Here is a 26,769-nt window from a genome sequence, read left to right as displayed (position 1 = left end):
CCCGCTTGTTACTGTTTCTATCTAACAAATTATGAATGCCCTTTACTTCAATTCCAGTAGTGAACCTGGTATGTCACAATTTATCGCAAAACAACTATATATAATCCAATATTGAAAGTTTATCTATCTGTACGGGAATCATTTGAAATTTATTCAAGAGCCCCTCGAGGACAGCTATTTCCGATATAACAAAGGGATACTCCTATTCAATTCGCCCCTGGCGGCGGTGATGTCGATAATGATCTATCAAGGCTGGCTCAAAATGCCAAACTTTTGGATACCTAAACATACAACTGCAGGGCATTCAATCCTTTGCTGTCGGACGATAACGATGCATGCCAACCCAAATGATGTTCACTCAGCATTTCAATTGATCCAGTATTGATTCGATGTTTGAGTGTACTGTGAGTTAAGGGACACAATTCGAGAGAGCGACAAACCTAAAAAATACGAACGCAACTTTGATGTATTTATAAAACCTTTGGTAAAAATCGATTTCGAATGTTGTCCCAAAAATATGGTAAATATGTATAAACGAATTAGTTATAATATTTGCGTTTCAACTTTGTCTCGTGGGAATCTGACACTAACTTAGTGACAAGACCAAATTTGCCAAGATTGTTCTTCACTAAGGAGAAATACAGCATAGTGCATCTTGCATTGGCTTGCTAAGCCAAACCAAACAGTTCGATTTCATTAGTTCTCATCGGCTTAAAATTAGCTCCTTTTCTTGCTGGACATCACGCTTGACCAGAGATTTGCTCAGGAACACAAATTGGCTCCGTTTTTTGGAGCTAGCGTCATCCGGCGCTAACTAAGTCCTGTCATTAAGTTAGTGTCGGATTCTGAAACGAAGTCGAAATGCGGTGATACTTCTGAGTATAAGAATCAGGGAAGGGAGGCGGGACAAAGATGGTAAAGGGGCGAAAATGATTAACTTTCAGTTTCAGCCATCAGGAGATCAACGGCATAGATTACAGGCTCGGGTGGCCTTCATCAGGAAGAATCATGTACTGAGACGCCGCGGAGTGGCCGGTCTTTGAATAAAAGTCAGACGAAACCAAAATTAGCTAATCTGGCTGAAAATTACATATTTAAGTAATTTTTGAATGCTGAGCTCATTTTTAATGTCAAAAGTTATAAAAGATGAAATAAATTTTCCCATACAGTGCTATCGAACCTTTCTTATAAGCATAATATCATTTTTATGAAAAATCTTTTTTTTACTGATTAGATATAACTGAAACTAGATATAGCAACATAATAATTGGATAAAACTTCTTCCAATCTCTACAAAAAGTGTTTGTTTACGTTTTATTTAGTTGTTATTTTACACTAATCACCATGCTCCTCCATGTCAGCAAATATTTTAAAATATCGATTTGAAACCCCTCCGGGCAAAAAGGTGCAAAACGAGACCTTGAAATTCGAAATGTAGAGATTCCCATAGAATGTATAATAAGTGAAAGAGGTGTGCACCACGCCGCCGCGCCGCCAATCATGTAAAAATAATAAGCACATCGGCGTGACGGCGGCGCGGCGCACGCCTATAATAAGTGACCGTTCCGAACTGTTTCACTTGATTGTACAGAATACATTTGTGAAAAAAGAATTTGCTATAAACCCACTTAAAATATATTTGTAACAATATTACATTGTTAGAATCAGATTTGGCAAACATGTTGAAATGATCAACAAAATTCTTTAAATGCCCTTTAAAATAAAACTAGTTGTGCTCAAATCGGATTAAAATTGAAAGAGTAACAGGTTTTTGAAGTGAAGTTAGATACTGTGATTTAGAAAATAAATTTCATTGGAATTGTCTGACACAGCGATGTTTAAATTGCTAATAAAAATCTAATTCTCATTCAGTTCTCACGAAATTTGGAGAATATGTCATTCAATGCATAGGAAACCCAGAAAAAATTAGAAACATCAATATTTGAAACATAGGTTTTGTCCGGTCTCTGGCCACTGCCACTGTGCGCCGGTTGGTCCTCCTCTAGACGGCAGAGGTTTCTCCAGTCGATTTCGTAGTGCGGCTCAAATGCGGACCGGCGCGTGTGATGTTCGTGCTGTAGGTCCCGTATTTGTTGGAGCATTCGACAGAGATGTTTTGTGTCGCCTTGGAGTCGCATCAAACCTGATCAACTGCTGAGAATGATAAGAAAAATAAAGGGGAAGCTAAATTTGTGTATTGACAGCTTTTAGAAAGGTGTATACGAGGAACATATAGAGGAGATCGCGGCTTGCGAATACATCTCATTCGTTATCGAGCACTCAGTCGAGATAGAAGTCTTTTGTCATCGGTCCGTACACTCTATAGCGACAAATAGTGTTAATCCGCGTTCAAGGTTATTTGCACACTCCACGCCTAGTCGAGGTTTCAGTATTTTTTCCCTTCTTTTGTGTTTCTGTTTCTGAGTACCGTTAGCCGGTCAGTGAAGTGAAGCAGTGTTCTTCTAGTAAGCCGTCTGGATACCGTTACCTATACAAGCTAAGTATTAGTTTTCGTTTCCACTTCTTGGTTGTCTTAATAACGTGCACTGGGCAATAGGCCCGTGCAAAAATGACTTCCCCTTACGGCGGTTCATCTCAAGGTGAGATGGACGTCGAAACAAAATCGGCTCCCCGGCTCAAAGTATATCCGAGCTCGGCCACCGGGCCATTTGTGATCTTCTTTCGGACCAAAGAAAAAAAGTGTGAAGTGATAAGCTTCGGGTGGTTGTTAACAGTTCAACTCAGGCAAACGATATTGCTGGCTACGAGCCCTTTACGAAGGAGTAGGGGAGACTGAGGAAACTTGATCCCCGGGGAGACTTGATCCCATCATTGTAACTCAAAGGCGGACCAGAATACATTAATCGAATATACTATAAAGTTGCGTAGTTTTATCTAAACATAAATTTCATTAACACAGAAAAAAGAAATTGGACTTTTATGTAACCGAATTTTTACCGATTTAAAAAAAAGTCTCAGAAGAACTGAAGAAGATTTATTTTTCAAATTTTCAAACTTTTATAAAATTGATAAAATCACCCACTACATATTCTACTTTCGCATACAGAATTACAGGAGAATGTCAATTATATGAATACGTTATGATTGAGCTGATTCTTTTGTTCAACTATATTTTTACTAAAGTTTGCTGAAATAGATGCTATGGGTTCACTTGATCCCTTCAAATTCGTGGAGATTTGATCCCCTTCGCCATACTTCATACACACCACTGAAAATAACCAAATTCACACCAGAACAATTGAAGTCATTGTTGTCATAAAAAATGTCAAAAATGAACGCTTCATCGTAAAGAAACATAACTGTAATTGTTTACTACAGTATACGTAGCAACCATTCATCCCACATTTGACGTTCCTCCACCATAATAAAGACAGCTTTCAAATAATTGCACGGAGATTTGGGGAATTCGTAAAAAAATCAGGTGAGAGATGCGTAATATGTAGTAACAAAAATAACAATATCTAAAAATCTTCTGTTTGAGCGCAGCAAAATCTCTAATCGAGTACCCCCATTATCGCAATACCATTTGAGTCAATGCGTTGAGCAAAGATGGCACACGCTGCTCTAACCAAAGGCTTCAGATGGGTAGGATGATAGTAGAAACAGGGCAAAAATAGGCTTATTACCCTACATGCTCTTTTAAACACGTTTTCATAAAGGAATCAAGTGTCCCCAAATTAGGGATCGAGTCTCCACTAATCTAAGAATTTTCCATTTTTTTGCTGTTTTCCAGAAATGCTCATAGCTCATGTCCAGTATAATATTTCCATGTATTTTTTTTATGATTATTAGTCATCCCTAGAAACAATATAAAACTACAAAAAATACATAGTTTTTTATCATTCCACGGAGTTGGACTGAAAAATAAAAAAGGGGATCAAGTCTCCTCAGTCTCCTCTACAGGGTGTATATTCCAGCTAGCAGGGTTGAAGTCAGTGGGGTCGTTTCCGATTCGAGTCTGAATTGCGAGGACCTGCTAAAATATGGGACTGGCTGTTTCAAAGACCCCATGCTTAAGCCAGTGAAGATACTGGAATGCAAACGTTTGCATTCAGCATCAGTCGCAGCTGACGGCAAAAAAATATACGTCAACTCAGACTCTTATCGGGTGACCTTCGTCGGCTCTGCCCTACCCAACTACCTTCTCTTTCACAAGGTTCGTCTACCTGTTCGTATCTTTGTGCCGCGGGTCATGAACTGTACTAATTGCAAACAATTGGGACACACAGCCTCCCATTGTAGCAATAAAGCCCGCTGTGGGAAATGCGGTGGGAATCATGCGGATGATTACTGTGGTAGAGATGTCGAAAAGTGTCTCTACTGTGGGGGTAACCCACATGATCTCCCTTCATGTCCCGCGTACAAACAGCGCGAGGAAAATCTTAAGCGTTCCCTTCAGGGACGCTCTAAGCGATCTTTTGCAGAAATGCTTAAGATAGCTACGCCACCTGTTTTCTCCGTGGAGAATTCAATACCCAGCTTAATAGCCCAAGTAGACAAATTGTCCAAGGTATTCCGTAATGGTCCTTGTAGATCGACAGCTTTGGGTCCCGTAACAGACACCACGTCATCGTCTGCAAGTTGCCTTAACGTGCAGGAATTGTCAAGACATTCATCAATGTCGTTGACATAGAAATTGTATAACAGGGGACTTGGACATGAGGCCTGAGGAAGGCCCATGTAACTAAATCGTAATGTCGATAAGTCACCATGCGAAAAATGCATGTGCTTTTCCGCCAACAAGTTCAGCATAAAGTTGTTTAAAGTCGTTGAAAGATCATGCTGGTGCAGCTTCACTGAAAGAATGTTGATAGAAACTGAATCAAAAGCCACCTTAACATTTAGGAACATTAATGTCATCTGCTCTTTGCTAGCATAGGTCATTTGAATTTCGGTTGAGAGCAACGCAAGACAATCGTTAGTCCCTTTGCCTTTGCGAAAGCCAAATTGTGTATCTGACAGTAAGCCATTTGCTTCAACCCAATTGTCGAGGCGGAATAGGATCATTTTCTCGAACAACTTCCGGACACAGGACAGCATTGCGATCGGACGATACGAATTGTGGACGGAGGCTGGTTTTCCTGGTTTTTGGATGGCGATAACCTTCACTTGTCTCCAATCTTGTGGGACAATGTTAGCCTCAAGTAACTTATCAAATAAGTTCAACAAGCGTCCCTTGGCAGAGTTGAGCGGATTCTTCAACAGGTTGAGTTTGATTCTATCTGGCCCTCGAGCTTTATTTTTATACGACAAGATAGCAAGTGAGAACTCCACCATCGAAAAGGTGTTTCGTTCGCGTTATCGTGAGGGGACGCGGCGCGGTAGATCTTATGTGCCGGGCGGAATCCGAACAAACCTTCTTGGCGAAATCGAATATCCAACGATTTGAATATTGCGCGCTCTCGTTAGTACTGCTTCGGTTTCGCAAACGCCAGGCCGTACCCCAAAGAGTGCTCATCGATGTTTCTCTCATTAGTCCGTCAACGAACCGGCGCCAGCAACTACGTTTCTTGGCTTTCATCAAACTCTTCATTAGCGTTTCTAACGTCGCGTATTGTCGATAGCTAGCGGGTAGCTCGTCGTCCGGGAAGGTCTTATACGTAGCGGCCTTCTCCGCGTACACGTTTGAGGACATTTTGTTGTTTTTGATAGTTCACGCTGGGTATTCGTTTCGTCCTGAGCTTGAATCGCGATATCGAGAGTCGAGTTGGACAAAAAAATATACCCTTCCTCCGGGGGAAGTACCTGTGTCGAATCGATAGTTTTGATTGGTTCCGAAGCTCTTGAACGAGTAGTGATTATAATTACAATCGACAGGTTATCACTACGCTTGTAATTATTTTGTTTACGTTGGACGCTTGGATTACTCGCTCTTGCTGTAAACGATAATTAGTTATGAAAACCTTAAGTTAACATCTAGAAAAGTTTATTAACAGTATTCAGTTCCGAATTATGATCGTATCAGATCATTATAGTAAGTGATTTGTTATCTAAAAAAAAGGAAAAATTGCAAAAACCTAAATATTACCACCGATACTGCTGACATTGTTTCAAACGTGCCACATTCGTGTTTGTTGTTGCTAGCGAAATGAACTACAAAAAATGTTGCTTGCCGATCGATGGCAAAACAAATCCGTACGCTGTGTGTGAAGGAAAATGTGGAGAACGATTCCATGCAGATTGTGTGGGGCTTACAGAATCACAAATTGATTCATTCTCTGAAAATGTCCTGTGGCTCTGTGATCATTCGGCCCTATTCTGCGCGGCGTGTGACGTGAGACGACTAATCTCACCTCACTTTACGTGACTTTTCTCATCCTATTCTGAGAGTCGACTCGGGTGATGTGAGATTCCCCATTGCGGTTAAATGTATGTCTCACGTCATCCGAAGTGACTCTTCAGAATTGGGTGAGAAAAGTCACTTAGAGTGAGGTGAGATTAGTCGTCTCACGTCACACGTCGCGCAGAATAGGGCCGATTGCGTTAGCATTTTTTCAAGATACGCGATACTATGGTAGTGCCAGAATCAAAGATAACTCAGCCAATGCAATTTGAGCAAGACCTGCAAAATCTCAAAGCCGAAATTGCTGGCATTTTCGATACGTTATCAACTACTGAGTCGTTGATCAACTTTGCGACGACTTCAATGCCTGGCGTCGAAGGGAGGTTGATTCGATTAAAGGAGTAGCACTTTCTGATCCCTAAAAGTACCCCTCCATACGAGTCTTCTCGATCCAAGCGTAGTAAGCCATGTTGCACATAGGGAAAATGCATTACAATGATTGTAATTTAGCAAGTGTTTTAATGAATCAATTTTAGCTATAATACTTCTGCAGTTCCACTGTAGAACAGTGATCAAATCCATGATTCCGTTTAATAAGTTAGCCATCGAAGGATACGATCGCCGCAAGGAAGGGCTATTGTTGAGTCAACTGTTTTAAAAATTTTCTTACTGTTGGTAGAATAGCAACCAACAAGCTTGTCAGAGGATCGGTAATGTTGAAAGCTGTGAATATCCAGCCCACAATGTTAGAAAATTTAAGGGATCCCGTTTTAGGTTGAGTTTCTGACTGCAAAATGGGAGCACTTGGGATTTTTGGTTCCCCGGGGAGTGCTGGGAACTCCTGGTTGTATCTCAATTTCCTAAAACCAGGAGGTATTATCTTCGGATTTGTAACAGCACTTCCAGTTGATTAATTATTTTTATTTTGTGCTCTTATTTGGGATAAACTAAGACCCTTACGAGGAAGTTCGGGTGAGTTTGGATTAGGTCTTTTCCTAGTGTTTCCAAGCGGAGCCAAAGAATGCCCCTCGTAAGGGTCGTTAGAGCCGTTAACGTCAGTTGGCAAGAGGGCGAATGGGTTTTCGGAGATAAGTGGAACAGCTTCTGGAGCGATCTTTGGCAGATCGCTTCAGTTTATCCGCGCGAAGTTTGTACGTTGGGCATGTCAAAAGTGCATGCGGATTCTCCCCACAGTAAACACACTTCTCAGCGGGCCTACTGCAAGTATCATCCACATGGTTTCCCTGCATTTGCCGCACCGTTGCTTGTTGCTACAGTAGGTGGCCGAATGACCTAGCTGCTTGCAATTGGAACAATTCATGACCCGCGGTACAAACGTACCCAGTTAGTAGTTCCCATCTTGCACTCCAAATTCTTCACTGTTTGAAGGTTAGGGATCGTAAAGCGGGCAACCCCATCATTCATCAGGTCATCGACAGTTAGACCCGCATCACTTACCACACCGTCAATCTCCACATCGGGAGAAGGAATTTAGACGCGATGGTCCATGGTGAAGAGGGTATTGCTAACGATAACATTGGCCTGTTTCAAGTCAGTGACGACTACGCACAGTTTATCTGACTGAACCTTTATAATCTCGGTTACGGCCGAGTAACGTTTTGTCAGCTCCCGTGCAACCGTTATACTGCTTAACGGTATACTTGTGGGCCGAAAGTATATCACCCAAGGACCAGCGGATTCATCCTGGTAAACCTTGACTCGAGGGGTTGCGCACTCGCAACTTTAAAATAGTTCAGTAAAAAAATAAAGAAAAAAAAATCTCAAAAAACAAATTGATAAATCGATAAAATATTTAGCAGGTAATCGAGCAAGTATGTGGATTGCTCCTCGGTGTCCACTGTGTGTATGTGTGTGACCTTGACCTTGAAGTTGGATGTTGTTGCTTCGCCAAGTCAGCCAGACAAAACCGATGTCGAATCGCCTTTGTTTCGTGGGGTAACAAATTGAAATAACAATTTGTGCTATAATTCCTCACAGGTAACAATTAGGGGAAGATGGGGTAATACGCACCCCTGGGGTAAAATGCACCCCTTGCTTATTTCGAAAACTGCTGAAAATTTCTAGAAAAGGGAATAGAAATATAGAAACTCGAGAAATAAACAAAAAACAATAACGTGCTCTTCTCATGTCATTATTGTCGCTCGTGTAATAAGGATTTTCAGCTCTTATAAATTCTGTTTTCCTATTATATCAGTGCATTCCAGTTCTATTTAAACCTTTGTTCATTATTATGTCGCACTATATTTGAAAAATCTACTAATTAGTTTACTTTTGCTAAATTTATATCTCTGCTTCATCGGGGGCAAAATGTCCTCTTCTTTGATTTAGCTGATTTTTTAATCGAAAACAGTAAAATTGTTCTGAAGACTTACTAATTGCATAACCTAAGGCTATTTAATGGCACACTTTTGTGAAATGCCGTTAAAAAACAAATCTACTTGCTTGTTCACCGAGCATTCTGCCCCGTTGTTGCGGTGCATCCCGCCCCGTTGTTGTAGTGCATTATGCCCTGTTGTTGTGGTGCATTTTGCCCTCGCACAGGTGCGTTTTGCCCCGCTTATTTTTCAAAAGGCGATTTTGAATGATTTTGAAAAATTAAATATTTTTCATGTTTTTGAATATTTTGCAAGGTGTTATGATTATGATTACTGAGGAAAATGTTGGCTAAACGATATCATTAGTTAAATTTTCCCAATTTATATTCTATAGCTGAGTTATGATCATATTTCCTTAGGGGGTGCGTTTTACCCCATCTTCCCCTATCACTCGCGGGACTGTTTATTTGTAGTGCTTCACTATAGCCTCTGTCACAGAAGCACCTTCGTACTGTCGAAAAAACTAAACCACACGGGAGAGAACAAAAGGCACTTGTTTCTCGGTACAACTTTCGGTTACAAATCAGCTCATGCTGATTGATCTGTGTTAAAGAAAAATCCATTTATATCAAATATTGGAATACATTTTGGACAACCTTATGTGGTAACGTACATAGATACGAACAGTTTTACTCTGATCAAACATTTCCCAGTACTATTATATTTAAAATTCTTAACCATTGCACAATAATTTAATCATGGATATCTGATTAGAGCTAAATATTTCGAACCCACGCTACCAGATTATGTTACTCAAACTTTAGTCCAACATTTCGATTCAAATTGTCTTTAACACACATCAATCAGCATTGGCTACGAAGAATCGTATTAGGCATCCTTTATATTTGACGCCCAATATGCCTACACTAGTGAAGTTACGGTTGAGATATTGATCAATTAAAAAATGTAGCAAAGTTTTATGGTTTGAAAGCATTTATTTAAAAATTAAAAAATTAAAAAATATCTGAGCCTCCCGATACAATTTTCACAATATCTGTTCACGAAAATTTGTGAAATGAATTGTACTTTTCAACACATGCCTTCGGTTTAATGAAAAGAAATTATTGATATTTGTTTTGCTTGGACTTTCTTCAAAATCGGCTAAAAAATATTTTTTTCGTCATGGTTAAGAGGCTCTATCATTGATATAAGCACTTTTTGCAAAAAAAAAATGGATTTGTTTTCTAAAGTACACAGAAAAATATTTTTTTAAATTGATTGGGCTTTGGCGAAAACCGCTTATATACGACAATTTTTCTCAAAAATGGTCGGATTTTTCATAAATCGCATTTGCGGAACCTCTAGATGATTTTTTAGAAACTTGATTTGTTCTACAAAAGTGCTTAAAATATGGTTATCTTTCATTAGAGCGTTGAACACCATGACTTTTCGAACATCGATTTTTCGACTTACCGCTATTTAGCCCCGTACTCCTCTATAATTCAGCATCCTCACTAGAATCTTGAAGAAACCTGCTTTTCCATTGAAAGCGTGCAACTACACAAAGAATCAACCAAATGGACCCATTACTTGCTGATTACGGTTCTCACTTTGTGAGAGCATTAGCTATTGCGGGAATCCCATACCATTCGTCGTTTAGGGTAATGTTCCCTGTGGCTTTCACTTGCGCGAAATGATCAGTATTGACAAATCGCAAAAAAAAACAACTGATTGCACCATGCTATGGCGCACGGGCCACAGTTGCATTTCTTTTCGCCAAGAGCATGAGCGTCTTCAACATTAACGGGTGTGTTCTCCATGCTCATCCAGTTGCATAGGTGCACCGTTCATTTTCAGTGCAGTACGTCTCCGGGGAAATTAGTTGAAGTGTGGCCGCTCGGCTTCCGGTCTATAATGCTACAAAACAAAAATGAATGTTTTTTTTTATCGAGGAATACTTTACCCCCCAGTGCATCCCGTTTTATGCCACGCTTTTAGACATACCGCATAACTAGTTTGATTCGGAAGCCGCTCGCGAATGATGCAAAACTCCAACTGCAATTTTTAACTGTGCATATACATACTTTACTCGTTTGCTTCCTTGCAATACACTTTATGCTCCGTGGCGTCGTGGAAGTCACTGTGGATTATCCACCTTATCAATATGTGATCCGAGCACTTCTACTCGTTAGGAGGATGTCGATACATCAAGGAGAGCTATTATTTTTAACTCATCAGGGTCCCGAATGAAGATTATCTGTACGGGATCCTACGTAAGCGAATATTTCACGAAACTTGATTGCAAGTGAGTGAAAAAATTATTTAAAATATTTTCCAACGTCTTTGTTTATGGACGACTCCTCTGCTGGCTAGTCTATCAACAAACTGCACGTTAGTATCCATAGTCATAGGTTATAGTTTTTAGATGCAACCTATTCGGCACCTTTCCACTCGAACTAGCCATGATACATGGCATTATTGCTTCAGACCACTAGAAGGTTTTGTCTAAACCTAGAATCGGTAGCCGTTTGGAAGGAACTTGAAAAGCAATGCTCACATCGTTAAAAGAACACAAGCATAGCGGAGGACAGAAAATGTTTTATTCCCCAAGCGATTTCGATCTTTGTAGAATTTTTCGTAGCATGTCATGACGGTGGATTATTTCTCCTCCCCCGCATTCCTGTGGCGGGAAGGGATTCGACATTTTCACCGGGGCGCCGTAGCTTCTCTCGTATGAATTATCCGCTACGAATAGGTGCTCGATTTGCTGTTGTTTTATTACATTTGATTCCTGAATTTATTGCCTTTGTCTGCATTGTTTTACGATGCATCGCGTTGGAATCGTAAAGCACCGTTCGGCAAGATACTGACAAGCAGGTGGAAGCAGATCATGAAAAATTGGTACCGTGGAATGAGAGTAGTTTTGAAAACAAAAATCATTACCTTGGTCAGCCATAGTGAACGCATTTTTCATCAATTAATTGGTAGTATGGCTCATTTTTAATAACGTCGTGTTATTTCGACAATTTATGGTCACTATTGACAACGTGAATTAAGGGTTATGTAAGTAAAGATACATTACATTGACTTAAAAACCGTTTTAAACCACCTAGCAGTAAGATAGACATTCCTTTTAAATATCACTGTTTGCCTATTTTATAAACTATGAAGTTGTAAAGTTCTTATCAGAATGTTTCAACGAAAATTTTAACTATTAACGGAGATATGGATATCGCCACAAAGCGTTGCTTTTTCATCGTTTACGGTGACCATAATATCTCGCGAATCGTTCAACTGAGGAAAACACTTGATTTGTCCTGGTTATTGTCCTGTAAGCCTAAAATATTTTTCTTTTCTGGATCTTCGCTTTATTTGCTCTGGTTCAGATCGCAGTTCCGACCGATCGCAACCATAACTGCAACGTAAACTCACCCTCAAGCAAAATACGACAAAGTTTTATACACTCGAATCCCTCAATTGTACCATTCGATTTCTTTTTTAATCCCTCAACTTTCTTCTCTTACGTGGAAATTGAAAAGATAAAGAACGAGGCGTTCGTACATAGCATATGAATGACCTGTTTAATCCGTTTTCAAGGAAATTTGGCAGCCGAACAAATCGAAATGGTTTTAGTTGTAGACTTAATGTCAATGTCGAAGAAACAATGCTAACTAGAACTTTTTCCAGGCTTTAATTGCCGTTCAATCCGGGATCCGAAGAATTCCTTTTGGTGCCTCTGAGAAGACGAATTGAAAAGGTTTTCGTGATTTGGCTTCCGCTTAAGATTTCTTTTCAGTGCACGGAAAAAAAATTGTTCCCAAAATCGTAAATAAAGTGCCATGAATTCTGGAACAATCACGTTTTTACGTTACGAAAACAGGACCATGACCAAAAATCATGACTTTTATAATTATGTTCGATTTCCCTTCAGTAACGTCCGCATAACGCTTTCCTTAGTGGAAATATTTGTTTTTGTTTTGTGAACTTCAGTCACGGTTTCCGCCAAGAACTAGTTCACAAACTTATGAACATTATTCATAAAACAAAAGGTTGACTCATGATTTTTTTCATAATTATTGGAACAATAGTTCACAAAATCAAAATATTGTGGCTATTTTGTATTAACGAAATTCAAAATTTTATTCATGAATCCATTCTATTCTCGTGAACTTATTCATGATCTCCAATACCTTAGTCACGATCCAATACCCGTGCTCGTGAAATGGTGCACAAAATCATCAAATATTATTCATGCATGCGTGAACTGGTTCATGATTCCTAATATATTAGTTGCGATCCAATATCCGTGTTCGTAAAATAGTTCACGACATCATGAAATATTATTCATGTATTCGTGAACCGGTTCTTGATACCTAGTATAATAGTCACAACTTACCATTCGTTTACGTGAAATAGTTCACGAAATCATTAAATATTATTCATGTATTCGTGAACTGGTTCATGATTCCTAACATACTAATCACGATCCAACATACTTACTCGTGAAATAGTACACGAAATCATGAAATATTAGGGTAAGGTGGGGTAAATCCGACCTAGTAAATGGTTAAGGCTGTAAAATGCTCATTTTACATCGGATTAAGTCGTTTTATATACCAAATTAAAGGTTAGACTCCTGGGCATATTTTTTAAATTTCTCTATGGTTATTTTATTCTTGTTTTTATATATACTCCTCCAATTTTATGCATTTTTAACGTTTTATTTACTTTTTCTATTGCTTTAAATATTACTTGTTTTCAATATTAAATAAATTTTATTATTCTTGATTTATCGAGTTTTCCACTTTTATGCATTTTTTATATTATGGTTTATATTCTTTTTAGCAGTTTTTTTAATTTCTTTTTGATTCTTGAAATTTTTCTTACTTTCCTATCGATTTTTCATTATTTTCACCATTTGTTTAATAATGTTCGACTTCTCTAATCTTCGCAATATGTTTTTCTAGTTTTCTGTTTTCTTTTATCAATTTTTTAAAGGTTTTATTTTGGTTTCTCTCGATTTAACATTTTTTGACAATTGACATTCATTTTTTTTATTTAGTTGATTTTATTGTTTTTAGCTCTTTTGTACATTCTTTTAATATTTGGTTTTCCTATTGTTTTTTATCTTTTGACGTTGATCGCAATTTAGATATTTTTAGTTTTTGTAATTACTTCATTCTTAATCTTTCCATTTCCTTACTTTTATAAATACTAATGACAAAAATTACGCTTTTCATAGTCACCAAACTGTTGAAGAGGTATTAAAAAACTCCCAAAGTATAAAAAACTCTACTTTTTTCCTTCATTGGCACTACAGACAACTAGAGCTAAAAACTGGTACACAAATATAAAATTTCAGTGTACTATACATAATATCAGTGAACTCTAGTGGATTTCAAACATTAACTTTTTTATACTCAGGCAATACATAGTGGTGGGGGCCCGTACGTTGAACCCCCCGGGCCCTATTTTCTCTCTGCGGCCCTGGTCGGCTAACCATATTCTACCACAGTTGGTTTCTTTTCATTGAATCGCACGCGGCCTAGTGGGTCCCGAAATGTTCTCGGAGTTCATTCTGAATTTTCACTGGATAAACAATCGGTCGTATTTGAAACCCGCTTTGGTATTCACCTACAAAAGGATTCAGCCAACGCACGAAGTCTGCCAGACAAAACACGATAGAATACTTTGAAGTTGGTTATACCACTCAATTTTATGAATCTTTTTGAAAGGTTAGTTATAACACTCAATTTTATGAATCTATGAGACCATAACTTCAAAATAAGGCATATGAGGTTTGACCGGAATTCAGTTCATTCTAACGGCCTTACCGTAATTACTGCAACTACGACGAACCCTAAGAAAGAGGCCAATTCTCTGCAATTTGTAACTGGATCATCTGAAATTAGAAAAAAAAATTCCCCTGAGAATTATTTTATTCAATTTGAGCGTTTTTAAATCGATTTTAGATCGACAAACAAACTCGATGATTAAACACCCGATGTTGACCCTCTCAGACCTGACAGTTTCCCGTATGCAAATCGAACCGTGACATTGTCGAATATTGTCGAGCCCTGAAGAAGATCCCAACCACCCAGGATCGAAACGTCGGCGAAGATAACTTAGAATTGACGCAAATTCTTACGTGACTGCACTGCCGAAATCATTTCCCTTTCTTACAATTTCCACAGTCGAAAAGAATCAATTCATTTGAGACTAAGTTTGGGCAAATCGGTCCAGCCATCTCTGAGAAACAGAGGTGATATTTTTCCACACACATACATACACACGTACACACACATATACACACACGGATTTTTCCGATCTCGACGAACTGAGTCGAATGGCATATGACGCTCGGCCCTCCGGATCGGGATTAAGCTTTCAGAGTGATTGCATAACTTTGCTATATGATAGAGGCAAAGAACAAAAAGTAGTTCTAGAGAGACGAAATCAAAACGCAAACACCTGTACTAATTAAATAAACAAGAAGGTTTTATTAGTTAAAGATAAATACAATGAAATATATCGTCCTATCAGAGGACAATTGTGTATAAGAATAAAAGAGGAGAAAACTTACAAACGGATCGGTAATAAAAAATATGAATTAAGAGTATTGGAAGCGATCAAAATTCAGAAAAATATATATCTCCAAAATTAAGGTGCGATGAAAAAATCTGCCAAATTAAATAATACAATTCCAACATACGTTATGGTTCGCACTCGGTTTTTTGCTCCTTCTTTGATACAGAGATGTACCATATACCTTCCATTCCAAAATAATATATCTTGTTTCGCAAATCCCTTGTGGTAGGATATGTAAAATAATTATTCAAAGAATTAAAGCATCCGCTGCCCACCGTTTCGGAACACCGGTCATTCATACGTCCATCTTCCCAAACTTTTATTTACATATGAATCATGAACTGCGTGGCCCTTCCAAAATTAAATACATTCGGCTCACCTGATCACCTCGTTGATGACCACCGGTAAATTCTCCTGCAGGCTTAAGCGAGAGTGTACGCTTGAAAACTGTAGGCAGCCATAAAGGTGTATTACTCGGAAGCTATTACTCGGAAGCGAACGCACCAAGCAATAAATTCATATTAAAAATGATTTATCCCAGATAGAGCAGTCCGATTTTGGGAGCCTCTCGTGGGAATGTGAAATCAATTTTTTGCCGCTCTCATATGAACAGAGAGGCTATTTAAATAGCTCAAAATTTGCTTTGTTACCCCATTTCCCTGTTTTAAAAACCACTAGCACACGGGACGAACGTTAATTTATATTTTGTTGAAATGCATCTATTTTTTCAAATTATTTCACTAAGACACACTGCATGATTATATAACATTTCATAACAATTAACTAGTACGAATTCATTATTTCTTATGACTATTGGATTTCACGGCAATAATAATAGTAATTCTATAAAGAAAATCGAACATGAAAAACAAAAACGAAAACAGAAAACGAAGCACTAAAACAAGAACGGAAAAGAAAACCAAAATCAAAAATCGAAAAAGAAATTTGAAAACCAAAATCCGAAAACCGAAAACCAAAAACCGAAAACCCAGAACTGAGAACCGAAAACTGAAAACCGAAAACGAAAGATCAAAACTGAAAATCGAAAACCGACGACCAAAAAAACCGACAATTAAAAAGCAAAAACCGAAAAACGAAAAACGAAAACCGATGACCGAAAACCGAAAACCAAAAACCGAAAATCGTAAACCGAAAAACGAAAACCGATGACCGAAAACTGAAAACCGAAAATCGTAAACCGAAAAACGAAAACCGAAGACCGAAAACCGAAAACTGAAAATCGAAACTGAAAAACGAAAACCGAAAACCGAAGACCGAAAACCGAAAACCAAAAACCGAAAATCGTAAACCGGAAACCGAAAACTGAAAACCCAAAATCGAAAACTGAAAACAAGAACGGAAAAGAAATCCAAAATCGAAAAAGAAATCTGAAATCCGAAAACCAACAACCGAAAACCACAAAATTGAAAATCGAAAACCCAGAACTGAGAAGCGAAAACCCAAAATCGAAAATCGAATATCGAAAATCGAAAATCGAAAATCGAAAATCGAAAATCGAAAATCGAAAATCGAAAATCGAAAATCGAAAATCGAAAATCGAAAATCGAAAATCGAAAATCGAAAATCGAAAATCGAAAATCGAAAATCGAAAATCGAAAATCGAAAATCGAAAATCGAAAATCGAAAATCGAAAATCGAAAATCGAAAATCGAAAATCGAAAATCGAAAATCGAAAATCGAAAATCGAAAATCGAAAATCGAAAATCGAAAATCGAAAATCGAAAATCGAAAATCAAAAATCGAAAATCGAAAATCTTAAATCGAAAATCGAAAATCGAAAATCGAAAATCGAAAATCGAAAATCGAAAATCGAAAATCGAAAATCGAAAATCGAAAATCGAAAATCGAAAATCGAAAATCGAAAATCGAAAATCGAAAATCGAAAATCGAAAATCGAAAATCGAAAATCGAAAATCGAAAATCGAAAATCGAAAATCGAAAATCGAAAATCGAAAATCGAAAATCGAAAATCGAAAATCGAAAATCGAAAATCGAAAATCGAAAATCGAAAATCGAAAATCGAAAATCGAAAATCGAAAATCGAAAATCGAAAATCGAAAATCGAAAATCGTAAATCGAAAATCGAAAATCGAAAATCTAAAATCGAAAATCGAAAATCGAAAATCGAAAATCGAAAATCGAAAATCGAAAATCGAAAATCGAAAATCGAAAATCGAAAATCGAAAATCGAAAATCGAAAATCGAAAATCGAAAATCGAAAATCGAAAATCGAAAATCGAAAATCGAAAATCGAAAATCGAAAATCGAAAATCGAAAATCGAAAATCGAAAATCGAAAATCGAAAATCGAAAATCGAAAATCGAAAATCGAAAATCGAAAATCGAAAATCGTAAATCGTAAATCGTAAATCGAAAATCGAAAATCGAAAATCGAAAATCGAAAATCGAAAATCGAAAATCGAAAATCGAAAATCGAAAATCGAAAATCGAAAATCGAAAATCGAAAATCGAAAATCGAAAATCGAAAATCGAAAATCGAAAATCGAAAATCGAAAATCGAAAATCGAAAATCGAAAATCGAAAATCGAAAATCGAAAATCGAAAATCGAAAATCGAAAATCGAAAATCGAAAATCGAAAATCGAAAATCGAAAATCGAAAATCGAAAATCGAAAATCGAAAATCGAAAATCGAAAATCGAAAATCGAAAATCGAAAATCGAAAATCGAAAATCGAAAATCGAAAATCGAAAATCGAAAATCGAAAATCGAAAATCGAAAATCGAAAATCGAAAATCGAAAATCGAAAATCGAAAATCGAAAATCGAAAATCGAAAATCGAAAATCGAAAATCGAAAATCGAAAATCGAAAATCGAAAATCGAAAATCGAAAATCGAAAATCGAAAATCGAAAATCGAAAATCGAAAATCGAAAATCGAAAATCGAAAATCGAAAATCGAAAATCGAAAATCGAAAATCGAAAATCGAAAATCGAAAATCGAAAATCGAAAATCGAAAATCGAAAATCGAAAATCGAAAATCGAAAATCGAAAATCGAAAATCGAAAATCGAAAATCGAAAATCGAAAATCGAAAATCGAAAATCGAAAATCGAAAATCGAAAATCGAAAATCGAAAATCGAAAATCGAAAATCGAAAATCGAAAATCGAAAATCGAAAATCGAAAATCGAAAATCGAAAATCGAAAATCGAAAATCGAAAATCGAAAATCGAAAATCGAAAATCGAAAATCGAAAATCGAAAATCGAAAATCGAAAATCGAAAATCGAAAATCGAAAATCGAAAATCGAAAATCGAAAATCGAAAATCGAAAATCGAAAATCGAAAATCGAAAATCGAAAATCAAAAATCGAAAATCGAAAATCGAAAATCAAAAATCAAAAATCAAAAATCAAAAATCGAAAATCGTATATCGAAAATCGAAAATCGAAAATCGAAAATCGAAAATCAAAAATCGAAAATCGAAAATCGAAAATCGAAAATCGAAAATCGAAAATCGAAAATCGAAAATCGAAAATCGAAAATCGAAAATCGAAAATCGAAAATCGAAAATCGAAAATCGAAAATCGAAAATCGAAAATCGAAAATCGAAAATCGAAAATCGAAAATCGAAAATCGAAAATCGAAAATCGAAAATCGAAAATCGAAAATCGAAAATCGAAAATCGAAAATCGAAAATCGAAAATCGAAAATCGAAAATCGAAAATCGAAAATCGAAAATCGAAAATCGAAAATCGAAAATCGAAAATCGAAAATCGAAAATCGAAAATCGAAAATCGAAAATCGAAAATCGAAAATCGAAAATCGAAAATCGAAAATCGAAAATCGAAAATCGAAAATCGAAAATCGAAAATCGAAAATCGAAAATCGAAAATCGAAAATCGAAAATCGAAAATCGAAAATCGAAAATCGAAAATCGAAAATCGAAAATCGAAAATCGAAAATCGAAAATCGAAAATCGAAAATCGAAAATCGAAAATCGAAAATCGAAAATCGAAAATCGAAAATCGAAAATCGAAAATCGAAAATCGAAAATCGAAAATCGAAAATCGAAAATCGAAAATCGAAAATCGAAAATCGAAAATCGAAAATCGAAAATCGAAAATCGAAAATCGAAAATCGAAAATCGAAAATCGAAAATCGAAAATCGAAAATCGAAAATCGAAAATCGAAAATCGAAAATCGAAAATCGAAAATCGAAAATCGAAAATCGAAAATCGAAAATCGAAAATCGAAAATCGAAAATCGAAAATCGAAAATCGAAAATCGAAAATCGAAAATCGAAAATCGAAAATCGAAAATCGAAAATCGAAAATCGAAAATCGAAAATCGAAAATCGAAAATCGAAAATCGAAAATCGAAAATCGAAAATCGAAAATCGAAAATCGAAAATCGAAAATCGAAAATCGAAAATCGAAAATCGAAAATCGAAAATCGAAAATCGAAAATCGAAAATCGAAAATCGAAAATCGAAAATCGAAAATCGAAAATCGAAAATCGAAAATCGAAAATCGAAAATCGAAAATCGAAAATCGAAAATCGAAAATCGAAAATCGAAAATCGAAAATCGAAAATCGAAAATCGAAAATCGAAAATCGAAAATCGAAAATCGAAAATCGAAAATCGAAAATCGAAAATCGAAAATCGAAAATCGAAAATCGAAAATCGAAAATCGAAAATCGAAAATCGAAAATCGAAAATCGAAAATCGAAAATCGAAAATCGAAAATCGAAAATCGAAAATCGAAAATCGAAAATCGAAAATCGAAAATCGAAAATCGAAAATCGAAAATCGAAAATCGAAAATCGAAAATCGAAAATCGAAAATCGAAAATCGAAAATCGAAAATCGAAAATCGAAAATCGAAAATCGAAAATCGAAAATCGAAAATCGAAAATCGAAAATCGAAAATCGAAAATCGAAAATCGAAAATCGAAAATCGAAAATCGAAAATCGAAAATCGAAAATCGAAAATCGAAAATCGAAAATCGAAAATCGAAAATCGAAAATCGAAAATCGAAAATCGAAAATCGAAAATCGAAAATCGAAAATCGAAAATCGAAAATCGAAAATCGAAAATCGAAAATCGAAAATCGAAAATCGAAAATCGAAAATCGAAAATCGAAAATCGAAAATCGAAAATCGAAAATCGAAAATCGAAAATCGAAAATCGAAAATCGAAAATCGAAAATCGAAAATCGAAAATCGAAAATCGAAAATCGAAAATCGAAAATCGAAAATCGAAAATCGAAAATCGAAAATCGAAAATCGAAAATCGAAAATCGAAAATCGAAAATCGAAAATCGAAAATCGAAAATCGAAAATCGAAAATCGAAAAACAGAAACGAAAACGAAACTTGTCTTTTAATTTAAACAATAGGTTCTTAGGAATGCTATTCCCAATTTTTATAGTGATCCAGGCAGTAGAAGCTAGAGGTGTGCGCCGATGCATTTTTAATCGGCGGCGGCGTAAGCGACATATTTGGCCAGCGGCGTTGGCGGCGTTGGCGGCGTCACGCCGTTGGACCCTATGGGCGGCGGCGCGCCGGCGTGTGTCGGCGTAACAAATATTGACACCTATGTAACTAAAAAAAAATCTTGGCAGTACAATTCCTTTCCCAAATTTTCGGGTTCTATTGTATGAGGCACATACAAACAGACGTTACATACAGCTTGAAGAAAATTCTAAAAAAATCATCGCCCACAATGTACTTGCGACATCTGTTGAACACATTGCACAAAATGTAATTCTCGCAACCACATCAATTTTTTTTAACTGATGCTCTAATAGTGTCCTCCCTGCTTGCGAAATGCAAGATAATAAATGAAAGGTGGAACTATTTTTACAGTAGTAAAATTTGAAGAACGAAATAGAAAAATTGTCGATGTCGCATACTACGACTTCGCATGAAATAATGATTGCAATTGACAAATTTGAAGAATGCAGAGTAACGACTGTATTTCAATGACCCATAATAATTATTTATTGTTCTATATTTGGGAAATTAAGCAACGGTAAAACAGTTTTTGTTTTGTTTGAGGAAATTAATTCTTGTTGTCGTTTCATTGTTTTTTGTTTCAATTGAGTCTTCTTTACCGTCGCTCCCGCAGATACCAGGTACCCTAACAGGAGGCGTTATTAATGGCATTACTGCGCAGAAATATCACTTTTAATTATCGTGTAAGGACACCTTTCAAGGTAGAAACATCCCAGTTAAGCTCAGCCGGAAATGAACCGGAATCCTGGCTGGTTCCAGTTCGCATTCCTGCTACAGTGACACATCCGATTCTAGTTAGAATCGGTTGTGCCACTGGATCCCGTGTACGAACTGGAACAAGCCAAATTTCCAGTTCAATTTCGGCTGAACTTTGCTGGGATTACTTCATTTTACAGGCTGGCGTTTACTTTTACTTCTTGTAAGTACCAAATGTCCGCGATGATAAGGCATATTCGATTCCATGGCACTACATTTTCTTTCAACGTAAGATTTGCTTATATCTTGAATGCAAAGTATGCTCGATGTGCTGGAATCATACAGATCTGCACCCTGACGAAACCTAAATATACAGTTATTATCATTCATAATAATTCCACGACTTGATGTTTCAGCTCCTGTTGGGTTGAAGCTGATCATTAAACAAGTCTGATTAAAAATGGTCTGAGCGTATCTCTAGTTTTCGTTGCACCTGCACACCGCCAATTTCTCCAGCAGTTCCGGGGATCTTCAAATTCTAATCCATTGCATACATCTATTCAGATTCGATACACCGAATCAATTAATTTACTAACATCCTGTTATGTGCTTACTCACAGATCGGTATCGTGTTGTAACTTAAGAAATGGTTGTGAACTACTCCCGCCTTGCTCACTTCGACAAGAATGAGTTTCACATTTTCAGCCCATTTTTTTTGTTTGCATGAGATTAAAAAGACGGTAACGTTTTCGGATAGGTGCAGAAACTAAGTAACGTATTTAGCTCTGTGTCAAAATCTTTTCACTAACGCCACGTTCGCTGATATTGCGCATTTTTGTAATTTAAATCGACCGTTTTACCTACGAGTGATGAAAATTCATCTCGTGTTACGTCCTCTTTGTCTGTAATACCGGGCTGATGCAACTGCCACTGAAAATCTTTCTTGAGTGGGGCTAGATGACACGATTAATAATTTATGCGACCAGAAATCTTACCCTCTGCATCGCCACATCAGTGCACCAACGTCGCTAAAAGTCAAGATCACTCTGCCCAACTATTCTTCAAGAAAAAAATTTCAAAATAGGTCACGATTCAATCAATGATAAATAAACCTCGAAAATAATTTTAATATTTTTATGATTCTAGTTCATAACTTGATGATACATTGATTTATATTAGCTTTATTGACTGAAAAAGTAAAGAATTGAATGATTGTGCAACGATTTTCGTAAATTCTCGTCGTGTTATCGTGATATTTTAGTCTTGAGCTTACCGTCGGATTTTTTTACACAGAGTCACGTGTCTTATAGTTTTCTTAATTATTTCACGGACATGAATTGTGGCTAGGTAATGTATTTTTGGTGCTTAGCGCAGTTTCATTTAATTTCGAAAATTACACTGAATCTTAACAAAAGAATAACAGGGTTACAGGCAGGGATGCCATTATGCCAGATTTATCTGGCACAGCCAGAAGTTTTGGCAGCTTCTAGACAAAAAGACAAATTTCTCATTCTGTCAGATTTTTAAGTTTTGGAAGCGGCTACATACACATTTTGGAAATTTGGGTAAACATGTCCCAAATTTTACAAAAATCGATTGATGCACATTCTACGAAAACTAAAATATATGCCAAATTTCGATGATTATGAGGTCGCTGTCAAGTGCCAGATTTTGCCAGATATTTTTAATTGAACTGCCAGATTTTCTTTGAAAAATAGTGGCAACCCTGGTTACAGGTCCTAGTAGTTTCCTTGTAATACTCGCGCCTATGAGACTGGTTGCTAGCAGTTGTACACAATAGCTCACATAGAAATTTCAAAACCAAAGAGTAAAGCGAATAATCCATGAATAATAGTCTGAATTCTTTGTAATTGTTTACGTAAGTATATTAAGATTATGTGAAAGATTTATTACTTTATGAACTATATCATGAACAATTTCACGAGCTCGACTGGTGAATCGTGTCTAACATATAAGGAGTCAACTATATCTTGAAAGTGGATGTGTTTTTTTTTAATTTGTGCACCATTTCACGAATGGTGAATTGTAACTTATATGCTCGCAATCATAACCAGTTGACAAAGCAAGAATGGATCCATGAATTATATTCCGAGTGTCGTGTAATGATTTTCGAGAAAATATCAAGACTTTGTTAACTTAGTGATCTAATTCACAACCACTAATACCAAATAAAGATCAATATGTGATAAATCATGAATCAGTTAACGTCGTATGTTCGGACCATAGACAATGTTCATAGATTTATGGATAAAATTATGAGCTAATGATTTTCGAGTTCGCGAATTGTCGGCGTGAGAAAAAAGCGGTCTACCTTTCGGCGTCGGCGTTTGTTGAAATTTACCGGCGGCAGCGGCGTGGCGCGGCGGCGCACAGGTCTAGTAGAAGCAAAGCTATAGCGTTTTTCATCTTGCTCTCTTACAGAGGTGTGGCTTATATTTGAAACTTTAAACGCGATTATTTTAAACTATTTTTTTTTTTTCAAAAATGTCTTTGTAGTGACCAGGATTTCCAAAAAGTTATCGACCATTTTAACTTTTTTTATTATTCATGTTTTATTTACCGCGTTCTTCAATGATTCCATTTTTTGCCCAAATTTTAACCTTTTTTAATCTTTTTGAATCAATCGTTCAAGCACTCCACAAATTCCTATACTAATAAAATTTGTTTGGTATTATGCTTTCAGTTGGGCTGTTGGACTGCCTGTTTGAAAAAAAAAAGAATTTGCGTAAATTGTTATAACTTTGAATTATTAGTATATTTTTATATTCTTAAGCTGATTTCCCAAATAAACATTGTACAACGCAGTACGTATAACAAGTATTCAATACAAATATGGCTACATACCTTTACAAAAATTTAAAGGCTATATAACCCCTTAATATTTTTATATGAATTTATTTAAAATAATATTATTTGCGTAATGTTTTAATGGGATCAAATCCTACACTTATCAAACATACCTATTTATTGTATGAAAACGAAACGAGCTGGAATCGCCATCTGCTCGATAGTTCATAAACTGGAAAGCAGTGCACCATCCCGAGGCGAATTTTGCACCAAGTCACCAATGTGAGGCGTGCGCATTGAAAGTCGTCCAACAAAGCTTTCCAGTCTACTTGACACATAGGTGGCACAGTTTCAGTTATCGAATCGTCATAATGCAAGTGCTTGATTTCGAAAGCTCAGAAAAACCGAGTATTTACAAACAATTTGAAACAGGATCCGAGAAAAATGACGGGCAGGCAAATTGCCACAATAATCCCTTTACAGATACACTGGCTAAAAGTATATTACTGATTCCATTAGTAATAACAGAGTTTTCATTACAATCGACATATCGAAAGCTTTCAATTTGAATGTTCGCTTCTCGAATCATCAACTTTTTGCAGCACTGCATCAGATAGCACCAATTTCTTTACATGTGTCAAATTTTCGATACGGTAGTCGGTGCTAACATTCTAAACATCAGCATCGATATTTACAAATTGTTAGTGTCGGTTTAGCATGTTGGCAGTTGACTGCCTGTTTCGGAACGTGTTGGTTGAAGTCCTATCGTTGTGCTGACAATAATTCGTTCGGTTCATAATGTCGGAAGAAAAGAAGACCGAATATCTGAAAACGGTTCTGCCAGGTAAAATACTGCAGCAGTTAAATCGCGATGGGGACGAGATACTGAAGGTGGAATTAACTACTCCGGAGCAACTGGATGGATTTATGTCAACTATTCATCGCTTAGTATTGGTAGTGAGAAGGGGGAAACTGGGGTATGATTCTAAATACCTGCAAACAATATAATAATGATTACTAAATGTTTTTTTCTAGTGAGGAGGAAACATTAAATCTCATGGTGAAGGTGATGAAAGGGGACGACTCATTTCGCGAGAACTGCAAAGCAATCATTCAATTCTCGAATGAAATTTACATATATTCTGAAGTACTGCCGTATTTTAAACAACTACTTCTTTCTAGTGGCAGCCTTATCAGTGGCAATGAGTGGTGCCCACGAGTAGTATTTGCTGCTGCGGGAAAGTTTCCAGAGTACAGTGATCAATATGAAACGATACTTGCAATGGAGAACATTTCATTTGAAGGGTTCATATCTGGACCGCGAAATGATTTAGATAAAGACCATCTGGTGCTGATGGCTAGAAAAATCGCTCAGTTCCACGCATGCACGTATGCAATGAGAATAATAAAAGATAAAAATTTAGATCGGCTTGTACAGGGAATAACACCATTGAACTTTGTGGAGGGTGAAAAAGAATTCCATAGCTATGCCGTATTAATACGACTGGGACTAGAGCGAGTGCTGGAATATATAGATGCACACCCAAAGGTACTGGATAGCGAACAGTTCAAACTCGATATTAGCAAATTACGAAACAAGTACGGTAAATCACCTGTTCATCTCCTGCAGAAGTTTTTGGAGCGGAACGAGTATTCTGTAATTTTGCATGGCGACTACAACCGGAACAATGTTCTTTTCAAGTACGAAGACGGGAAACCAGTCGACATTCGAATGTTCGATTTTCAAGAAAACCGCTACGGCACTCCTTCGATCGATTTAACATTTTTCATGTGCATGAGTATGCCAACCGGTCTGAGAGAGCTTATGTGGAACCCTCTGCTTGAACAATACCACGAAAGTCTCCTGCAAACATTAACCGGTATTTTAAAATGTGAACCGGATGACAAACGGTTGGAGCCCTACACTTTCGATAATTTCAAGAAACATTTGACTAGATTCGGTCTCTATGGAGGTTTGGTTGCGGCACATTTTCTACCGTGGATGATGAGTCCGGAAGAGGAATGTGCACAGCTTTCTTACCATTTCGCGAAGGACCTTGATTCACCAGAGATGAAACACTGGACCATGGTTAGTGGTGGAGAAGCAGTAGACAAGCGACTTGTCGAAATTTTCAGGCAACTCAGTCAACTGGGATACTTTTCCATTATCGATGAATAGTTGGTGGTTGAAAGAGTACAACGATTAATATTTAATATTCAAAATGTACAGGGATAATCATAATACGTAGGAAAAATATATTATTCTTTTATTTAAAAGTAAGCGTATAAGATATTATCATTTGAAGTCATTCATTTGAATTCGTTCTTATCTTTTATTGTTTATCTAATAGTTCAATCTGCCTGTTATCAACTGCAATTTATAAAACAAACATGACTTATACCATATTTATACTCACTGATTGTGCATCTTTTTAGATTCAACACGGTAGAATGATGCGTACATTGGAGTGGAAAAGGAGAAAACAATAAACATTATTTCTATGGCCTTCGATGCAATGAAACAATATTTCTTACAATCG

At 36.8% G+C, this 26,769-nt stretch overlaps 1 protein-coding gene across 1 annotated transcript; it reads left to right on the top strand.

The window, feature by feature from the left end:
• Nucleotides 1-24,908: 24,908 nt before the first annotated feature.
• Nucleotides 24,909-26,506, top strand: LOC131683753 (uncharacterized). The gene is made up of 2 exons (XM_058966012.1): nucleotides 24,909-25,206; nucleotides 25,265-26,506. Exons 1-2 carry the CDS (start codon nucleotides 25,028-25,030, stop codon nucleotides 26,406-26,408), a joined length of 1,323 nt encoding a protein of 440 aa, XP_058821995.1. The 5' UTR covers nucleotides 24,909-25,027; the 3' UTR covers nucleotides 26,409-26,506.
• Nucleotides 26,507-26,769: the final 263 nt, after the last annotated feature.

The sequence above is a fragment of the Topomyia yanbarensis genome, chromosome 2 (assembly GCF_030247195.1).
Source record: "Topomyia yanbarensis strain Yona2022 chromosome 2, ASM3024719v1, whole genome shotgun sequence".
NCBI classification, from domain to species: Eukaryota; Metazoa; Arthropoda; class Insecta; order Diptera; family Culicidae; genus Topomyia; species Topomyia yanbarensis.
This window is presented reverse-complemented; position numbering and strand designations above follow the sequence as displayed.

Bases quoted from the DNA above. Each gene is read 5' to 3' on its own strand.
- LOC131683753 (XM_058966012.1), top strand. From the start codon at position 25,028: ATGTCGGAAGAAAAGAAGACCGAATATCTGAAAACGGTTCTGCCAGGT. The intron at 25,207-25,264 runs GTATGATTCTAA...GTTTTTTTCTAG, and splicing joins GTGAGAAGGGGGAAACTGGG to TGAGGAGGAAACATTAAATC.